Source organism: Aythya fuligula, chromosome Z, assembly GCF_009819795.1.
Source record: "Aythya fuligula isolate bAytFul2 chromosome Z, bAytFul2.pri, whole genome shotgun sequence".
Taxonomy (NCBI): Eukaryota; Metazoa; Chordata; class Aves; order Anseriformes; family Anatidae; genus Aythya; species Aythya fuligula.
In genome coordinates, this window is record NC_045593.1 from 68,117,871 (window position 1) to 68,139,937 (window position 22,067).

Here is a 22,067-nt window from a genome sequence, read left to right on the forward strand (position 1 = left end):
GGCAAAAGCAATAAAAGGTAGAATCTGTCAACAAACAGAACAAAGGAGAAGCCAGCAAATTTGGAGGAAGGTTTTCTAGAAACCCAAGGGAGCACCAGAACTCTAGTTCATAATTTAGCCTGATGCATCCTTCTTACAGGGGTTTTAGAAAAATCCTCAGAGATCATGTTCATAAAAATCTGATGGCCTGAAGACTAGAGGTTAGAGGAAAGCAGGTGCATTTTTCAGATTATTCATAACAACTTGCATCTTCGGGAGAGCCACTGTCCTGTCAGTCACTGGGACTGGAGGAGCCTCTGGAGCTCTCCAAAGGCTGGCCCAGTGGACTTCCCCAAGCAGATCCTCCAATATATTTCCCTACATTAGAGAGTGATAATCTGTATTTTGAAATTAAAGAAAAGCATGTTTTCTTCCTGCATATTGTGATATATTCAATTTCAAGTTGGTTAATCTCATCTTTGGAAATCAATTTCAAACTTATTTTTTTCCACTCAACATGTTCCTTGAAGTGTTGCAGGTTGTCAGAGTCATATTTTTCTGTCCTTTCTCATGCTCATAACTATCAAAAGGTTACAGTTGATTTACCACAGAACTTTGTTCCAAAACTGGGGAAAAGATCAGCTTTCAAACAGGGTCATTTCAAGGGAAAAAGGATGATGCAAAGAATGATGCAAAAAAATCTTACATCTGTGCCTGGTCACCAAGCCATCAGAAAGACTTCATCAAACAAAAGGATATTATCCAATGCTTTTTACCAATGCTAGTACAGAGTACAGAGTATTTGTTGAATGTATGTATTGACATTCAAGAGGTAGAGCAGATTGCTGTACAAGTGATATGAAGGTCTCTTGTATCTCTTTACGGAAGAGACATCACTAGTTTATCTGGACACTGACAGAGCTCTGATGTGCTGGATTTTCAAGGAAGGAACTATTATTTTTTAGCTAACGCAGAAGTAGGCTAACACTGCAGTTGAAGGCACTATCTGATTTGAAACTCCTGAACTCACTTGACTTAAGATGGCTATGATGAAGGGCTACTCTGACAAATAAGAAGCACAGTCATATCTTCAGCCTGGGTTTGATTTAGGAAGAGCTATGAAATGTAGAATGAGGTTCCAAGTTCATGCTTTCTGACCTTGCACAGTGGAATAAGGTTGATTAATAGGAAATTTCCTTTCTTGCAACATGCTGAAATCATTATACCATAGGGATATGACCTTTTTGCTCAGATACCTTTACACATTCATATTCAGGCCCTCCTGGAAGGACCTCAAGGGTAGATTTTATTCATCTAACATAGCAGTTAAACCGTGAACTTTGCTCCAGGCACCGGAGCAAACTCCACCTTTGGCTTCTCTTTCATATTGACCATTTCACCTAAATATTCATTTAAAATCTGTCTGGTCCCAGGTGGAAGGCTGATCTTAAAACTTGCAAATTTCAATGATGAAAAAGATATTCAGCAATCTAAAACTAAATCTGTCAACCCTGATTTATTTATTCTATTTATTTTATTTTATTTTATTTTATTTTATTTTATTTTATTTTATTTTATTTTATTTTATTTTATTTTATTTATGTATTTATTTATTTTAAAAACATCAACCGTTCAGCCAGAGAGACATTAAAATTATCTGAGGTGCTCTGCATTCCCAGTTTGGGGCTGTTCATGGCAGCAAGTAAGAGAATCACTGCATAGCTGTGCACATGGTCACTTGGGACCTTGTATGGTCTGACATGCAGAAGGGCTTCAGGGTACTTCTGTTACTGACTGCAGACACAAAGAAATCCATCAGTAGGCTACCAAGCAGATGTTTGATAAGCAGATGTAGGGATGATAGCTGAAAGGGTATGGGAGCCTGCAGTTCAGTTCTAGAAGGAAATGCAAAGGAAGCCAAGTTGCTTACTGGGTGTTGCAGTGAAGAGTACATGCAATATATGCTGCCTAAATCAGAACCAAGAAACTCCATTTCACTTCAATTCCCCTCAGTGATATACTGAACTCTCTTGCCTAACAAACAAACAAACAAAAACCACTACTCTGCTTTTTTTTTTTCCTTTTTGATTCTTTATTACTTATTTTTTTAGATTATGCTGTAGTATATGATTTTTTAGGAAACTTGGATGATTGCCATCCTATAAGGAACAGTGAATGAACACAGCTCCAAAGGGATCAGCTCGTGTTTATGGTCTTTTTTCTGCATTGATCTGATGAATTTCTCTCCTGTTGTCCAAATTCAGGCTCTAAAGATTTTTTAGCTTGTTGCTATCCACAAGAACTATGTGGGGAAATGGGTACGATTTTATTCACATAGAGAGTTTAGCTGTAAAGATAAACTGGACATCTAACAAGTTTGACTGAGAAATAGGCCAAATGGGTAATAATCCCCATGTCTTGAAAGGCTGAACTTATTTTTATTCCCTTCTCATACAGATATTTTCTGTCTCTCTCTCAAAGTGAGTTTCAAACTTGGGGTGCTAGGACAACCTCCTTTGAAGCTTTATACCACATGGAGCTATACTGGCCCAAGATAGGAGACAGGATTCTCTAGGGAGCAGAGATGAAGCGGGGAAGGAGGAAGGTCCTTTTTTGTTCTCTGTGGCCATGCTGCCTATCTCCAGGCTGTGTATGAGTTGTAAATAGCAGAAATTTGTTATAAATCATACAAGAAGATGACAGAGATCCACCATCACAAGATGTATCCTGACTGAGACATCAAGGATTCACCTGGGATGCAAAGCCCTACTCCTTGGACTTATTCCTCACACAGAGATCAGGATAAAAGCACTGCTTGCCATGAAGAAGAATTTTTAATCCCTTCCGGAGCAAACAGCTAAATTAACAACTGTCTGCCTGGGCTACATTTTCAGACCGGCCCAGCACAGTCATCTTCTCTAACCCTTTCCTAATTCGCTGGTGTTGAGGAGAGGCAAAGCTCACCTAACCAGCAGTCTGAGGCTGAAACTAAGACTCACTGCCCAGTTGCATTTCAATGCTCAACAGTGAGCAGGGGTGGAGGAGGTGATATGGTCCTTCCTCGCTCACCTGGGCATTGCTCAGATTTATTCTCTGCTGCCTGCAAGGATAGTGACAACCTCAAACACTTCAGAAGTAGAAACAACTGGTTTTGTTAATCAAACTGCTTTTTCTTTTTTTTTCCCAAAGCCACACTGTTTACAAGTCTGAAGGCAGAAAAAAAGGGTGATGATGGAAAAAATGCAGCATTCTCACAGTGCCAATGACTAATACTCTCAGCTCTGCCCATGAAATGCAATGTATTTATGTTGGCCAGTACTGAACCTCTGGATTGGAATGAGAAGAAACAAAGTCAGCTCAACTGTAAACCAATCTCTTCCTACTAGCCCTCACGGGATGAACCTTCCGATACAGCACAGATGCAAGGAGTCTTGTTAGCACTGACCGATGGATGCATGATGCTTTCCCCTCCTTTCACTTGTCCTGAATGACCAGAGGCTGAATTTCAAAAAGGATGGCCTAGGGCTCCAGCATGCCCATTCCTCTAACTAGTTTTCTCCAGAAGAGGCCAGTTGCCTGGGATTGTGCATCAAAGTCTGTCTCAAAGACATGTATTACATTCTTCCAAATTTCCTTGAAAATATGTTGTATATTACCATATTGGGACAGTCCAGTTAACAGTGATGACAAGAAGGTACAAGAAAAAATGTCCCACTGGAAGAGGAATTTGCTCTAACAAGGTGTTCATTTGATTTAGCAGCCACTCAAGACAGTTATGCTTCCAACACATGTAGAGCTCCATATAGCCCTTTTCAGTGAATAGACGAAACCTTGGAAAACCATGGAAGATATTTTAGTCTCAGTAGAGAAGGAACTAATCCTGTCAGTGAGAGGAACAAATGCTTCCCGGATGCATAGCGCCAACACAGCTGGACAGCATCTGACTTGTCACAGCCCAATATTGTCTCCCATCGCCTGAGAAACAAAATAATGAAGGAACGAAGAGATCATCTAAACACTTTAATTCAGTTAAAATTACAGCATATAATTTTGTCTGATCAACACAATTACAAAGGCCAAGGGAAAATCCAAGAAAATTGATTCATTATTATGGAAATTAGAAATCACTTTATGCAAGAGTTGCAGATAAAGGCATCTTAATAGTTTATCTTTATGAGACATCATCAACAGCATATCAGACAGAAGCACCTTAGTTCATCCACCTAGATGAAATCATTATTACTCAGAAGGGCAATTTGATTGATCCACAGAAAACAAACTTTCTCACAATGGCTTAGAATGTTGTTCATTAGTTGAATAAGGGAACAATGGTTACAAAATGATGTGATTTATTCACTGGGCATTATTAAGATCTGTCATTTCTTTACTGAAACATGCGTGAATTCATAATCTTTGAAGCTATGATATCTCCATACACGCAAGCAATAAAATGTTACCAATAAACAGTGAAAGTGTAAAGAGGAGCTTTTTATCACAATAAACATTTTTCCCTTGACCAACTTAAGATTTAACGTTTCAGTAAATTCCTTATGCTTTGAAAGAACATGACTTCAGAGTCTTTAAAATCACATACTGTAAGGCAAGGGAAATGAAGCTGCAAGCCTGAACTCAAAGTTGATGTGTCAATAAACCCAGGAGTTAAAGCAGAATTTTAAAGCCTGCTCTAGTGAACCAAAGCAGTTTTGGAGTTTAGTCAAAACATGAGATAGTTAACTTCCATTTTTCTGTCTTCCTACATAATTTATTTAAACAATCTTAATCCAGAAACTTACAGACGATTCATATTTTGTTGAGAAAAAATAAATAAATAAATAAATATATATATATATGCCAAAAACTGAATTGGGCAAAGATAATCCAACTTGGATAACAACCATTCTTCATTATTAGTATTGTTTCTGCTAAGAAATGTATAAATGGTTGTTCTTTCTCAGTAGGTCAGTATTTTCAATGCAGTTCTCACATTGTTTTTCATTTTAGGCCTAGAACTCCCAGTCTTCATGTCATAATCATATTGTTATACTGATAATAATGATTGTTTATACCCAAACTGAAGACAAAAGATTTCTTGTTTTTCCAATGGTCCACCTGAGGCAAATTTTGATATTACATCTTTGAGAAAAGTACAGTCAGAGAAAATGCTGTCTTTAATATCTGAACAAAGATGAGTCAAATGTTTTTAAAATAGATAAATGAAAGTAGATTTAGTAATCTTTATTCATTTATATTTCTTGTTCTAGACCTCAAAAAGTCTCTGCAACGATCTCTACTCAACATTACCTCAATAATTTAAGTAACATGCCCAATAGGTAGTACAGACCTTTTCTAGCATCTTCAACTGAAAAAAGCCTATTCTAATCTTTCCTGGAGTAACAATTCAAAATTACCCCCTCAGTGTTTTAACAGTAAGCAAAGTATAATAAACAACAGCTTGAAAACCTTCAGCATGCACATTCTTTCGTGTGATCCCACTCCAACCTAGAATATTCAGTTCTGAATTGGCTAAATCCATTCTTCTTCCTAGGAACGTGTTTTATTTCCCATCTCCTCTGAGGTATGGCTTTCGATCCAGTCCCTGCTGCAGGACAGATCTCCCATTCTGCCTAGGCATCCCCCAGTTGGTACTGGTGTTTTTTCTCTTATTCCAACACTGCTGGGACTTTATCCAAACTAAGCAGGGGCAGCTGCTCTCAGGGAAGGACTAATCTTCCTTTTTCTTTCCAGGTCCAATCAAGACCAGAGAGCAGCAACCTGAATAAAAGCTTTCCTTTCTGTAGTCCACTTGTATTAGTTAGTTTTCTGTCCTTAATTCAGGAGCACTTAAATGACTGACAATGCTCTTCTCTAAGATGATACTAGTTGTACCATCATTACCTAATAGTGTACAACTCCAAAGCTTCATATTACATATAGAAAAGTTTTTCTAATCTAGGCATTTATTTTTGAGTGCTCCTTGACAAAAGATAACAAGTGTGCTTCTTACTATTAGGTGTACTGTGGCTTTTATTATGGCTTCTAACAGTAAGAAATTCAGTACATTTAGCAAAAAAGCACTGCTTAAGGAACCATAAATCTCTTTATCCATCTGCCAACAAAGATGAACTCTAACTACATTTTGCAGACTTTATAATCTTGGGCTTTGCTTTTTTCTATTTTTCCCTTACACATTATTTTACTTTTAAAATATTTTCTGTTAACTCTAGATTAAAATTTCTCTTTTTGTTATCCCATGCTTTAATTGATTTTGGTCAAATTTGAACAGCCTGACATTTATGGATTAGTTCAAAATACTAGGTACAGTTACACAATTGGCCATAGATTTCATAGTTAACTCCAGTTTACTTTTTCCCCCAATTTATTTCCCATTCCCCTGCTATGCAAGGTTTTGCTCTCTAACCTGCTCATGGCTTCTCGCCTTTGCCTACGTTTTCTTTCTATATATACTTTTGCTGTCTTTTCTGGTGTTCCTCCTCTTTCTTGTAGGTTCCTCACTCCCAAATTTAATCCTTGGACATATCCATTATTCTGTCCACTCCTTCCTTTTTCCCATGCTCAACACCCTGTTTCTTCTTATTCTGGCTACGACTTCTTGTTATTTTATTCTCAGATGTGCCTCCCAGATTGTCCAATGCTTCTCACTCTACCAACTGGTCCTGCTTCTGTCCCTTCCCCTAGGATTCATCAGTGGCTGCCTATATTTACACAGACAATACCTCTCTCACACTTGAACAACTGCCTCAGCATGTCCTACATCCACACAGCGAAGTCCTTATTCCACTTCAGGCATGACTTCCAGAACTTAAGCCCTGGATCTCAGAGCACTTGATGAAAGTACCCAAGAGCAGCCTTCTAGCACACAACAGATTGCCCCACAGTACCATAAGACAAGCCAGGACTTAGATGCAAAGGGGATTTTCCTACCTATGCTACCTGTGAAGCATTGCTAATGCCGGTATAGCAGAGGTGACAGTGGGGTTGTGCTCACCTGTAGATATAAACTGACCAACGCTGCAAGAAATGAGCGAGGCAGCAAGTTGCTGCTGAATAGAGAGACAGAGGAAGAGACATCTGCAAGCAGTAGTGTTATAACCTTAGAAGATAAAGCATTTTGCCACTGGCTTGATTGGAGGCTTGATTTTGTTGGCAGCAAACTTTATAAGGTGTATGGTTTAAGAGTCTACGGTGCAATGGTCAGTGATTTCTTCTTTCCAAAGTGGTAACAGTGTTACCTTACAGGAATGGTATGGTATCATATGGTATTTTGGTTAAGAACTATGATAAATCTGTTTTTTTTTGTTTGTTTGTTTTTTAAATTTTTTTTTTTTCCTTTGGTGCTCTTTACTCACATGTAGGCTGTTGATCTCCTTAACTTCTTAATCTTTTCTAATATCTCTCAGCTCAGGTAAGTGGTCCAAACTCCTCCTGTATTGAGCTGACAGCATAATCCCTAATAAAGAGACACATAAAGCTCAAAACAAGCCTCCAAAAGCAACAAAACAAGAACTGTGGCACAAGAGGACCTAAAAACCGCAGTTCGAAACATACCTTTTGGCTATACTTATATCTAGTGTCACAAGCAAACAACTCTCAAAAGAAAACTGGCTGCTTGGGCATTAAACATCCCTGTTTCAGGCATCTGAAAGAAAAAAAGCCTTGTTCAGTGAATCCCTTAAGGAGAAACAGAGACATGCTAATACTGAAGGTTTTCACATCCTTTCACCTTTTGTTAGCCCCAAGTAGAAGTCACATACTGTGCCCATTATTAAGGTGCAGCAATGAACTGACTGGCAATGACTGGCAAGAAACAAGAACTAAGATGACTTTTACCTTCTCATACTGTTCATGAACTTCCATTCATCTGGAACTAATGTGTGAAAATATACTAACTTGGCCTTTAAGTCACTGTACTTTATTTCTTCCTGTTAGCTGTAAAAACAGTGGTGGACAACATTAGGAAGAATCAACAAATAGCTTTCAGAAATCTGGCTGTCAGACTACTTCAGCGTTCTTTGTTATATACTCGAAGTTCTCTCCCCCCAGTTATACACCATACTACTTATGATTCATCGGTATGCATGCAGTGCTAAGAAGCTGTATTTATTCTCAGTGCCAAAAGTAAACACTGCAATCAGTGACACTGTTGATTAAAAACATATTTTTTTCTTGTAAATAATTAAAAATAAGAAAGACAATGAAATAAAAATAAAACAGAAAAAAAATCAAGACAATCAGTTTATAAATTTTGAATTTATTTTGACAAATTTGCAATAAGCATTATTAATTGTGTCAGTCAATAACAATTCAAAAGGATAGAGACTTCATTTGCTGTGTATTTTCTTACTACTGTTACTACTAAGTTTTATATTGCTTTTATGCATAAAAAATAGATTCAATTCCTGGTCTCTCACTAGTATGCAAATTTATATCAAATCAAGTGTCGTAGCTAAAAGGACAAAAAAAGAAAAAAGAAAAACAAACTGAGGCAGGATAGCATTCTCTTTTTTTTTTTTCTTCAAGTAAAGCTACTCTTTACAACTCCTCAGAAAACTAGAAAAAATCCATTAGAATCTTAAGACTCTTAACAATGATTTCTCTTGGTTAATGTTACTACTGTAGCTCTAAAAGGAGATAAGCCATATAATTTTACAGGAAGCAAACTACTGAATCCTCCAGCAAACACAGCTTGGCAATCTATCTTCGATTCAAAATAATGAGGTGGCAGGAGTGTGATGGAGAAATAAGTCTTCAAAAACATCACGTAAGGGAATCCAGCTGTGCTTGTATAGTTTCCAGCTATTTAAAGGAACAAAAAGAAAAAAAAAAACTCCACTCACATAAGATATTGTTTAGAAACATGCAAACAGAAAAAAAACCAACATTCCAATGTCTTCAACTATGCATACTAAATCTATTCATATAGCAATAAAAAAATCTTGTACTCATGAATATTTGTTTTTACGTGAAGCTATTAGAATTCATTGCTGCAGTTTAAATATTCAAATTTTAAAGAAACAGTTGTCTAAATACTGCCTTTTTACATGCACAGATGTTTTGCTGTGAATTTCCAATGCATAATAACAAGGTAAAAAAATAATAGAGTTCATTTTGACTGGATTATGAGCCTGGCATTTCGACATAACACAAAGATGCTCTTTCCAGAGAGCTTCTCATTGTTAATCATCAGCTGCTCCTCTAGACCTAGCCACCAGGTATGATTACAATGACTCCAAGACCTGCCTATTCCAAATTTGAAAGCACAGACTCTTCTTGAAAATGCTTTATGTGATCAAACAAATCCAACAGCTTTAATTAAAATTGGATCCATTTTCCTTCCAATTTCATTAGATTTAATTCATATAGGCAATACTTCCTGCTGAGCAGCATAAGGTGTTTACAAAGGAACTACAGTATTGTAAAATCTACAGACCTTGTTATAGAACTCAAACAGCTCCTGATGGCTAAATTCTACAAACACTTTCTTCAGGTTCTGTGAAAGAAAAAGAAAAAAAAAAGAAAGGAATAAGCAAACTCTTTTTTTTTTCCCCTTTTGGTATTCATTCCAGTAATTCACAGTGCAGGTTTAAGCTATATGAAAGATAGCATTTGCAATAGTTAATTTTCCTTCCATTCGCTACAGCATCCTTCATATATGCATATTCCACTTTAGTGATGAATTCAAGTCCACAGGTATATCTGTTCTCCTGCTGTAGAGAATAATAATAAAATATTCTATAAACATGATTTTGTTAGCTTATTTGTAAGTCACAGATAAAAATGAAAGATTACATTCACCTTGCTCAGCAGTTCATCTAAGATCTGGTAAATAACATCATACAAAGTCAGTAGTGTATTTGATTGAACCTGAACAGCTATTAATGTACTGTGTGTTAGCACAATAAGAGCTAATAATAACTTCCATTCATTAATCTAATGGTTATGATGTTAGTATGCTGACATTGTTATAGGCATCTACACACAGATTCAGCCAAAGTTAACAATTAACACAACAGCTTCAAAGCAGTCCTTTAACAGTAGTAAAAAAAACAACAACAACAACAAAAAAAAAAAACACACACACACACAAAAAACAAAACAAAACAAAAAAAAACCACACAACTGATGGAAATGACTGTGAATAAAACAGATGGTGGTAATAATCCCCTGCATGCGTGTGCTGATGTCTGTGGAGATGGGGGTTAAATTAAAATCTCTATCCTGCTTAACTTGCTTGCATGAAACAGGTAGTTTAATGCCTGCTACTTTCAATCATAGTACCAATCTATCCAGACTGTTTCTTGTCTTATCCCTTCTAGTTTGCTTTGTCACTTTCCTCTTTTTAAAATAAATATGTAACTATTACTGCACATTCTGTGTGTTGCTGCTAGATTTTCCAATGCTTGGAGGCATTCCTGAGGATCACAGTTGCACTTCCATTAACACTAACAGGGTTCTCTGAAAACTGAATCTGTGGACATGTCTACTCACAAAACATTAGCTGAAATGACGTATACACACTAGTTTCATTAAACTGGTACCAACCCGATGCACCCCTTAAAAAAAGTAGAGAAATGCTTGTTCAACAATTCAGCTTAAATTAGCAAGGGTACTTTTGCATATGGACAAGGCTGTGGGCCAGATTCTGTATATTCTAACACTGATGCAAATCTCAATTTAAGTCAAATAAAGCTGCTGAATTTGGCACACCAAATTCACAAAAGCAGCAGAAGCCCTGGGAACTCAGGATAGGTATTGCCTGATGCCTGTTCCAAAAGCAAACTGTAAGACACAGGAAAGGGATAAAATGACTGGGGCCAGACTGTCTGGTGCAATACCTCCTCCTCGCTCTGCAGAAAGAAGGATCCTTTCCAACAATTTCAGGAAGGCTACAAAAGCCTAGAAAAGGACCAGTAATTTGCATGAGAGACCAATCTTCCCCCTCTGGGAAGGAACAATGCAATTCTGGGAATCGTACGGTGAATACGAAATAAAACTACCAGAACAGCAGTCCTCTTTGCCATGATTCCAGCTGATTCCCCCTCCAAACAGCATAATGTAGTGACAGGGAAGTAAAAGCATTTTTAAATGCATTCTACCAGCTCAGAAACAAAGAGAAAGCAAACAAGTGGTTTCTTCAGAAAGGAAAAGGGGTAGAGGAAAGAAGAAAAAAAGATACGCAATTAGCAAATGGATCCAGCCTGGATGTCTGGCGTTTGCAGTTCCTGAAGGATTTTGGTGTTTGAATGGAAGGAAGTAAAACTGAAAAGAGAAGAATCAGGATAAAAGGAAGATATATAACTTAAAATTTATTAGTCACAACAAATGAAGTCAGGGTCTTCTCTTGAATGGTTTCTGGCAGAAGAGTCTGCTGGATTTCAATACAACGGTTTCACAACATCTTCTGAAAGGGGCAGGTTGGGTATGTGACACCTCTAACCAAGATCAGTGTGATCATACCAGATCTCATTTCTCCGAGCTTCACATATCCATCAAGACTGGTGTCTTCTGGTACTACTTCAGATCAGAAAGCAAGATCAGCTTCTCATATACAATAAAAGACATTGAAACGCTTGTCTTTCGTATTTTTCTCTAAGCAAACTGAAGTAATGTAAGTCACTGGTTAGGGCAGGCAAATGAAAAAAGTGTGGTCATTTCAATTGAGGTTCTCTTGGTGCTTAGAAATAAATCGGTGTTCTTTATGATCAGACTGCAATCTCCTCGTTACTTAATAGTCATGGTCTGATAAGTGAGACAAAATTCACATTGCATTGTGGCAGGCAAATGTCTATGGAGATCTAAAAGAAAGCATGGAGTCTATAATTTTGTGCCAGTCTGTTTCTCATTTGGGATGGTTCAGTGGGACAGAGGATATAACAATCTTTTATGAAACGTGTGCATGTGCACCTAATTCTTTGCTAAAATAGAATTGTTTCTGTATGTAAAAAACTTGGTACATCTACAATAAATACCACTTCAACAGTCAGCAGTGTCACAAAGAACAGTGCAGAAATGTGGCACCAGCTGAAAATGTTCTTTTCGCTGTCTTGTATTTCTTACTAGCATTAGTCCCTTGAGGAAGGTGCCAAACGATCATTGTTACATGATCAGGAGTTCCCACCTAAACCACAAAACCAACATATCACAAATGGGTTCTTACAAGTAAAATCTATGTCAGAACAGGCTGACGGCCCCTCATTTTAGCTGAGATGTCCATTATTCACTCAGTGCCCTTAATCAGTGAACACAAATAGCTGTAATTAAAACATAATGTGGACTAGGTTATAATCTGGTTCTTTAATTTTTCAGTAGAAGAGTATTAAAAATGACTATGTATCTAAAATATTGCTAAAGACCCTAGAGTAGGCAAATTCTTAATCTACTTTAAGCAATTTTGCTCTGATAAGGAGACAAGACTACCCACTGCAATCTTTTTTCATCCATAACTAAAACATAGGATAAAAAAAATCACTTTCAGCTTACTGACTTAATTAAATGTCACTGTGTGCAGAGGAGTCTCAGCCTATTTATGAAAAGTGCAGTTAAGCTGCCTTCTTTTATCTATACATACAAGTTTTCAGATGCAGCCTGACCTAGTATGCGTTTCGCAGAACATAAATAAGAAAACAGTAATTTGCTGGATGTCTAACTTCTCTACTCATTCTATCAAGTATATCATTCTCTTTCCTTCTTTCCTGGTAAGTTTTTCTGTTTCCCCACCCCCTTATTCTTCACCTTTACTTTTTCCCTCGTTTCTGCCATCTCATTTTCTTTTTGCTATTATTATCTTCACGTGAAATAAAAGTAACAGAGCAACCAGAATACTAAACAGTTTGGAATAGTTTATTCCTATTGTCACACTCAGTCACTCCAATGTTTTTTGTAATTAGATAACAAATTTTGTCCTTGTGGCAGTAAAATTTTCATCTCTTATTTCTGAGTTTCACCCTTGAGGGTGACTGCTTCACACCATCAGAGAAACATAGTTGAACAGAGATGTTAATTATATGAATAAAATAAATACCAAGTATTAATTCTTTGTATAGCCTTGAAAATGTCAGGATGGGCTTTTTGTCTGAGTCAATGTCTAAGAAGAGTGGTGTGGGGACAGCACTGGAGTGATATGCTGAACTGGCAGAGCTAAAGAGTTGATTTGCACCATCTTCGACTAACTACAGTTGCTGCTAAGTTCAGTGTGCTCATCTGGTGTTTAACGTAACAGAACATTGCATTTACTACTTGCAAAGTTGGCGTGAATCGCAGACATTGCCCAAGACAAATCTTTACACCGCTCTGAATCCACTGCAGGGAATATGGTAATAAGTTTTCTGAAATGTATGATTTAACATATTTGGCCATGTATCACTACTGAATGTATTTTTAAGTGTTAAAATTAAATTTTAGTGCCATTTTGCCTTTTTACATTTAGATGGAATCTTGTTTCATTCTACCTCTTCTCTCATCCCAGGGATGTATCAATTTACAGCCTACTGAGAATTTCTCTAAAATTCTAATCAGCTTAATTGATAGGGTTGTTTTCCCCTCTAAACTATCTTCTCATTTATTGTCTGGTATCCTTACAAACATTTTGTAACATTTTCCCCGGTCTCTAAACAGCTGTTCAAAAACAAATTTCCTTGTTGGGTGGGGGCATAGAGGAGAGAAAGGGGCAAGGGGGAGTGGAGGAAGTGGATGAGAAGCAGAAGGAAAAGGAAGACAAAACCTTCCAGCTCCCAGTGAGCAGTGATATGCTACCCTATACAGAACAGCTATTCTGAATGTATGGGTAATTCTACAAAATAACCGCAGTGTTTAATATATACTCAGCTTATAACCGCCAGCAGCAGACAACTAGGTAAATTTTCAGGTGAACATAATCACCAGCATAAAAGGATGAAGATTCCACTGCACAAGATGTAAAACAGACTCTCCAATTTCTCATTGCCTTGGCTAACAATTTATTTTAAACATATGTATCTTCTCAATGCAGTCTTTCAGTGGAAACCACACAAAAAATAATTCTCCTTAGAATATTTCAGAAAGCAAATTCCTCAATTCAGAAGGCAAATTCCTGGTTATAATCAAAGTGTTTTTTTTGTTTGTTTTTGTTTTTGCTTGGTTTAATCAAATCCTCTTGATACTTATATTTTAATATACTACTCAAAAGGCTTTATTACTAATGACAGAGTTTTGCAATCTTATTTATTGCCCAGTCATATTCCACACACTTAACTCCCTTACCTCAGGCACACACATAGAACAAGGCACCAGGAGTTATAAATAAAAGGCAAACTTCTGGTTTGAAAGCTAACTTGAACATGAAAAATTGATATTGCTATCATAGTTCTCAATTGCAAAGCTGTAACTACTTTTACAACATTGCAAAATAAATGCCAAGTATTCTGAAGCAAACAGATGGAGGGACAGGCTGGTTTGTATATCTAAATGTCTACTGATAATGATAATGCTCTATGACTGAGCACGCATTAAAAAAAAATACAGTATACTCAAGTTTGTTAATAGTAACTAGTTGAAACAACACATATACCCATCTCCATATCTAATATAACATTCAATACTACCTGGAGCCACTTATAACTTACATTCAACAGATTAATGTCTTCACATTTGCTTTTCATTCTCTGATTTATTTCTATTAGAAATCCTTAAAATCTGACACAATGGAAGGATATAGATAATTAATTAACAGCCAAATTCAGATGCATTCCTAAATAGGCCCCAATTGATTCTTAGTAGTCTGCATTTCCCTGTGGATCTATCAGCATCTGTGCTACATCAGTTCAGAATTCCCGTGAATTTCCTTGGACCCTGGAGAATGATGTATTTGCTTAGGCACATACAGATGGGAAGAGGGTCATAAGTTGTATCTCACAGAATTTATCAGTGAGTTTAAGCTGCTTGGTCAGAAAGATGAATTGTAGTACGGTAAGAAAAGCAGATGTGTTAAAACAGACCAGAACCACTTAAAAGCACACCTGTTCCTTAACTCTCTGCACATAAGAAACAGCAATTAAAACTTTATGTTCTTACAGCTCTGGATGGATGTAATTCAGTAGGACACAGGGAGTTAAATACCAACTTACATATTCCAAATTGCACTTCTTTCATAATCATCAAAAAGATGTGATCTTCAAACTTTATTCTTATTCCAAGCTTATTTCCATCTCCAATACCAAATATTTTATTTTTTTTTAGTGAAATAAAAACAACCCACAAACATGCCTTAGGACTGAATTACATGCATTTTGAAGTCCTCGGCGCGCAAATGCCGTAAAACAGAATATGTTTCATACTAACTCGCTCTCTTCCTGAACATTAGTTTGTACACATACTGCATTCTCCCCTTAAAGTACTATTTCTTTTTCAAATAACCATAAGGAACTCAGATTCCTTACGGTATTTAAGAAGGTCAAAATCGGCAGCTGAGGCATCCTACTATGGATACCCTTCTCTCCATTTTCAATGTATTTGTTCGTTCCCTAGCTAATTTGTTAGTTAATCAAGTGTTACTGGAAATGAATGGTTTGGAGACAGACACAGATAACCTTACTCCAGCAGACCCAGGATCTAACCTTGCATTCATGGAAAGCACCTAGAATAAACTCATTGCACAGTCTGCTAGTGAGCCAACAACTGCAGGAATTTGGAGATGTGCAGGAGACCTTACAGACATCTAAACAAACAAGAAATGTCAGTCATTCCCATTTTCTCCTCCTACTCTCACACAAATATTCATTAATGGCTGGCTGAACTGGTGCACAGCTAGCTACAGAGGACAAATGGCGTACAATTACTAAAAAGACCACACAGGCTGGGGAGATCACAGAACACCAGAGACAGACAAAACTCTTTTTTCACAGTATGGGAGAAAAATGCTTTTAAAATCAAGACAGTTACCTTGAGGTAAACTCCTGTGAGAAACAAAGAACTAGAATTTTCACCTCAATATGCATAGTTAGAATAAATATTATCCTGTTAAAGCAAAGTTTTTTTGTTTTGTTTTGTTTTTTCCAAACAGCTGTATCCAGGCAGAGGGTTACTTTGCCTTGAATGCACTAGGAATTTACATTCCTATAAATAACATCCAGTTAGGCTGGCTGTTTTTTAAAATATTCTTTGCATGAAAAATCTCTTAAAAACAGAAATCTAGAGTTGTAGGGTTGTCATTTCTGTGCAAAGATTATGTTAAATCCTTCTACAATAAATTCTTCTACAAAAGCATCACAGTGAACTACTACACTTTTGGGGGAAAATAGGTGGTATATGTATCACTGCAATCCTATCACAATAAAATATTTAGAAGCACATTTTTTTAACTGATACCTCGTATGTTCTAAGTATGAAAAATGGCTCGTAGAAGATCTGTCGGAAGTCTGACTTCCTTCTATGCCTATTCTGTATTTCATATATACTCTCAGATATTATCCCCTTTTTGGAGACAGCATATATACATCTATACCTATACATATACATGATGTAAGTTCATTACTGATTCCTCAGTAATCTCCACCCAGAATTAATGATTAGCAGCATAAAGTATTTGTTTGCACAAATGTGTCATTGTAATTTCAGGATTCAGTAGGAAAATGTGTAGGTATAATTGCCAAATATAGCATCTACAAGATATATGTTAAAATTGTTATTTTCTTTCACTAATGGGCCTTCACACAATTACTAAGAATGCCAGTGATTAACATAAGGAACACAAGTTCTAGACATGACAACTTTCTGATTTCATGTCTCATCTAATTTTGCAAATTTTACTGTAAGAATACTGTAGAAAGCTGTCTGAAGAAGCAACCTCAGTAGAATTTTTTTGTTTTTGTTCTTTTAAATCTCTCTTTGTATTAAAGTTCGCTGTATCAGATATGGAAAAAATGGTCTTTGGGAAGACAAAATTGCTGCGTATTGTTTATATAGCATGCAGTTTTTAACAATCAGAATGTACATGTAACTTCCTTATTTATTCGAAACTTTGATTTGACTCCTTTTATTCCTGAGAAGAAATTAAATTACTTGATCTTTATTGTTACGGCACAAGTTATTTAGCACACAAATTACAGTATATAAAAATTATGTTCATGAACACTGCAAGGAAAGCAGGGAGCTGCAACTTTGTGTCTGATTTAATTCCACAACGGCTATCATGTAAGTCTTTAAATGCCAAGGAAGACCAGTAAGTTCATGCTTCCATTCTAAAGATATCTCAACATCAAGACCGACACAATAGTCTTACACTTAACTTTGATTGATTAGGAACTTACTTTTCTTCCTGTGCTTGTAGAGAACTACTGCTGAAGAAACAGACAGATCTCATCAGTCAGCATACTGGCTCCAGACATGCTTTACAGCTTTTCTGACCTTACCTGTTCACCAGATTTGAATACAGACAAATTCATTTTTGACAGAGTACACACGAAGAAGATGTCATGTAGGCATGGTTGTGAAATATTTCCATTATTATACTCAGAAAAAAAATCCAGTTCTAGGATGCTAACAGAACTGAGTATAAAGTACAATGTTAGCCTAGCATTGGCATCTGAAAACTTAGATTATGGACTCAAGCAGCAAACACTAAGACCTAGAAAAGTGTCTTGGCACAATGAAGCTCAGCCCTAGAGCATCACATGCAGACTGAGATAGGTTTGATCATATATACACAGTGGACAAAATTTCTTCCCTTGAGGAGAGCAGCTCAATGATGCAGACAGAGTGTTTAGAGACCTTCTCAGAAAGCTTGCTCATGAATAACATGATTAACAGTGAGTTACTAATCCTTTATGTTTGAATCAGACATGCATCTGATGGGTCTGAAGAAAGCCAGACTTAGCAAAAGCTCAAATTGTGATGCAAACTGTTCAGTAACCTGCCCCATTGGTCTCCATGAAAAGCTGGACAAAACCTCCTGTGTCAGCAAGAAGAAACTTGGATTACTGTGGTCTGCCTCTACATCTACAGCAATCGTTCTGACAGGGATTTTAGATGGTATAATCACGCAAATGAATAACACTTTAAGAAGGCTTCAGATGAATGGAGGAAGCTGGCATCTTTTTAGAGTGTTAGCTTCTAAGCCTACCTGGTTCAGTAAGATACTGAAACATTGTATTGTCTTACCACAAAAGCCTTTTTTCACTGCTAGAAAATATGAAAGTATCTATTGTTTCTACTGAGGCACATGAAAAGAGGCCAGATAAAAGACACCAGCAGCAAGAAGAAAGATCTAAGGAAATGCAAATCAATGTGAAATCAATTTAACTGATGAAAATACCCTCCCCCCCAAAAAAAAAACAAAAAAACAAAACAAAAAAAAAAAACTGCTTAAATATTTACAAAATATGAAAATTAGATCATTTGTAAATTAGTTCTTTTGTTTCAGATGGGTCACTAAGAGTATCAACAATTTGGATTTTGTTGGACAGCAAGGCAAAGATAAAACACTTTTTTGTTGTTGCTGTTGTGCTAAAAGCGTGTTCATGGCTGTCAGCAAGCACGTCTCTGATTTGTGGGCAAGCCATTCCTGCCATAAGCAGCTGGGTGCCCGCACACAAACCTCAGCTGCTTGACGGGGGTGGAAAGCTGTGAAGAGTGAGGGATGCTAAATACCAGCATCATCCCGCAGGGATTCACAGACAGACCTCTCAGGGAATGAGACTGCTTGAAAAGTGATCTATATACATATATATTTTCCGTATTAGGAAGGAAGTCACATATTAGTTTTACTGTACTCTGAGAAATGGAGCAATGTATTGGGTCTATGTAGCCAGGTTTTGGTAGTGTGCAGACAGCAAGGGCGGCTCTGTGTGCAGAGCCCAGCAGCTGCCCCATGTCACAACCACAGCCAGCTCCAGCTGCTTCAAAAAGAGACCCTCCACTGGCCAGAGCTGAGCCATGAGCGACGCTGAGTGGGCCTCTGGGAGAACAGAGTTAAGGGGGGGAAAGAACTGCTGGGCAACAGCAGCTGGGAGAGAGGAGTGAGAAAATAGAGCAACAGCCCTGCAGCTCCCCAGGTGAGTGCAGCAGGAGGGCAGGAGGTGCTGCAGGCAGGCAGCAGCAGTTCCCCTGCGGGTTGTGCAGGGAGAGGCCCCTGGTGGAGCAGGCTGTCCCCCTGCAGCCCATGGGTCCCACATGGAGCAGATCTCCACGCTGCAGCCCCCCCATGGGTGGAGGAGCCCCCGGTGGAGCAGGTGGATGTGGCCTGGAGGAGGCTGCGGCCCATGGAGAGCCCCCGCAGGAGCAGGCCCCAGCCCGTGGAGAGGAGCCCACGCAGGAGCAGGGGGTCTGGGGGGAGCTGCCGCCCACCCATGGGGGACCCGTGCTGGAGCAGTTTGCTCCTGGGGGATGGATGGATGGATGGACCCCGTGGGATGGAGCCGTGTGGGAGCAGTGCTTGAAGAGCTGCTGCCTGTGGGCAGCCCTCCAGGCTCAGTTGGGGAAGGACGGCATCCCTGGGAGGGACCCCACGGGGAGGAGGGGCAGGGAGGGACTGTGAGGGAGTGGAGGAGACGAAGTGTCAGGCACTGACTGCAGCCCCCATTCTCAATTCTCCTGTGCTGCTTGTGGGGGAGGAGGTGGAAGAGGGTGGATGGGGGGGAAGATGGTTTTAGTTTGCTCTTAGTTTTCTCTCTCTAGTCTGTTAGTAATAGGCAATAAATTAAATTAATCTCCCTATGCTGAGTCTGTTTTGGCAATGGCAGTTATTCATAAGCAATCTCCCTGTCCTTATCTCAAACCTTGAACCCTCTTCCATCATATTTTCTCTTCATCTTCCTTTGAGGAAGGAGAAAGAGAAGGCAGCTGTGGTGAAGTTCAGCTGCCCAGCAGGGTGAACCCATCACAAGCAAACGTACAGTTTTTTGCTATCGTACTCACAATGTAGAAATAAATACCTGACTCCTCAAAAGTATCTGTTCCTCACCAAAAGCAGCTAAGCAAGGCTTGAACCTGGGCTATCTGTTTTGCTCATGGACATGCTGACATCAGTGTGGTCAAAAAGACATCACCAGCAGATGACACAAGCGAACACGAGCATTTCTTGGGCAACACGGAAGAGATGAAAAAAGGAAAGAGATCTTTAAAAGCAAAGTTTCTCAAATTCAACATAAAAGTTTCTCCTTTTTACAAGTTTATTTAAAAAAAAGAAGTAATGATGGGATGGCCTTTTCTGATTATGACTGCAAAATGAAGACTCACTTTTTATTGACTGCAAACCAGAAACAAGAAACTGTTCTTTGTTGTTTTTGTTAATGAATCACCTGCAGCATAACAGACCAGAAGGCAATGGTTCCACTAAACAATGAGGAAACAACCACTTCAGCATGAAACAATCCACCAAAAACTTTTGTTTCTCGGTTTGTCAATAAAGGTTATGCATGGTCTAATGATGAAAAATTAGCTGTTTGGATTTTAGGCAATTAAATTTCATTACTTTTACTTTGTTACTTTTGCTGAAACATTATTTGCAGCTTGATACTGTGGTGTGGTGTGAACTCTTACTGCTTACAAAAAAAAAATGGACAGATTGGTAAGGTGGTAAGGACAGAATTCCTTACAGGGAAGATGGAATCAAACCACTAATGTTTTTCTTCAAAGCCAAAATATGAATATAAATATAGGCAGTACCCTCTCAGAGAAGGAGAAAAAAAACATTTTGGCTAACATAAGCAATTTGCAAGAGGGTATTAAATCTTTTTTTTTTTTTTTTTTTTTTTTTTTTTTTAATTTTCCACAAGTCTCTGTGCTATTGAATTACAGTTCATAGAGATTGTTTTAAAAGGTGCTGAGCAGTGTGACAGTACAAGATTTTGATTATTCTACAGATGGCTGGAGTACAATACTCAGGCTGGCTACAAAGGTTTCAGTGAATATAAAACCAGGATACTTTTCATGGTTTTCTCTCAAAACAAATGCATTTAACTCCCAATTAATTACATTTTTCTCTGGCAAGACACATTGGATAATGCCAAACTGAAATAGTAAGGCAAGAAATAAAAACTGATATTATATGGTGTAATCTCTTCATAAACATAGATTTCATAAACATATGAGATTAGTATTTAAACTATGCTTTTTAACACAAATTTTTCAAGGGGAAAAAATGGGAAAAAAAGGTTACAAAGGTGTTACAGGTCAGTTTGCAAATGTTATTTTGTCTGTATGAAGGATTTCATAAATTAACGCTTAAACCTATGTTTAAGATACTACCTCACAGTACTCAAAAACACTGAAAGCTTATGACTTGGTTAATATTTTGTGTACGCTGATTGTACCACAGGTTAAAGTATAATATATGGGTTAGTCATTAATATTTAATTTTGTCATCTAAGAACTTATGAAACTTTGAAAATAACCTAGCATGTTTCCATATGTTTTATATCTGTCCTTTTAGACAAAGAAAGAATGCTAAGAATATATTTGCTGACTACCAAAGCTTTTAAATTTAGAAGAAAAATATAAAACAAAGGAAATGGTTTGAAATATGTGTTCTTGAAATAATATTTAAGTGCTACTATGGAGAGAAAACTTTTCTCACCTTTTTAGTCATGAGAATGTTTTTAACATATACATCACACTTAATTTTACAGAGAAAAATATATTGCAATGCTTGTGCTACGATATTCTGACAAATTAAAATGATGCCAGTTAATACTGAAATAGATTGAAACTGGCTTTCAATATGTTCAAGTCTAAAACAGCCACATTTTTAGTTTTTAAGGCATATGTAAGGTGCCAGTAAAGGGAAAAAGGAGCAAGAACTATATGCAGGTATGGTAGTTTAAAATAAAATTAACTTTTATCCTGAAATAATGACACATACGATCTTATACATGTAAGGACAGTTTTTACATACATTGGGGAGTTTAGCTGAAACAGAGGAAGAAGAGTATGATGTTAAAGAGAGTCCTACCAGGGAACAGATAACAGCTGCTTCTGCACTGCCTAAATGGCAACTCTTAAGGCTGGCTTCCTTTTACATGACAGATTTTTTTTTCTCATCAATGTCAGGGAAAACTTAGCTATCTTGACCCCACTGTTAGTCCTCCCATATTCTGGAT

General features: G+C 37.6%; 1 protein-coding gene and 1 long non-coding RNA gene across 2 annotated transcripts in view; both read right to left on the reverse strand.

Moving 5' to 3' along the window:
* Nucleotides 1–7,287: 7,287 nt before the first annotated feature.
* Nucleotides 7,288–8,192, reverse strand: LOC116500691. The gene is made up of 2 exons (XR_004254324.1): nucleotides 7,546–8,192; nucleotides 7,288–7,447 (listed from the first exon to the last, which is right to left on the reverse strand). It is a non-coding gene; the product is annotated as an uncharacterized LOC116500691 (long non-coding RNA).
* Nucleotides 8,193–8,228: 36 nt separating this feature from the next.
* COMMD10 (COMM domain containing 10) overlaps nucleotides 8,229–22,067 on the reverse strand; it is a 104,280-nt gene continuing 90,441 nt past the window's right edge. The window contains exons 6-7 of the mRNA XM_032205873.1: nucleotides 9,428–9,487; nucleotides 8,229–8,793 (exon numbers count right to left, since the gene is read on the reverse strand). Coding sequence (XP_032061764.1) covers nucleotides 8,755–8,793; nucleotides 9,428–9,487 — 99 coding nt within the window. The 3' untranslated portion in view covers nucleotides 8,229–8,754. The remainder of the gene's footprint in view (nucleotides 8,794–9,427; nucleotides 9,488–22,067) is intronic.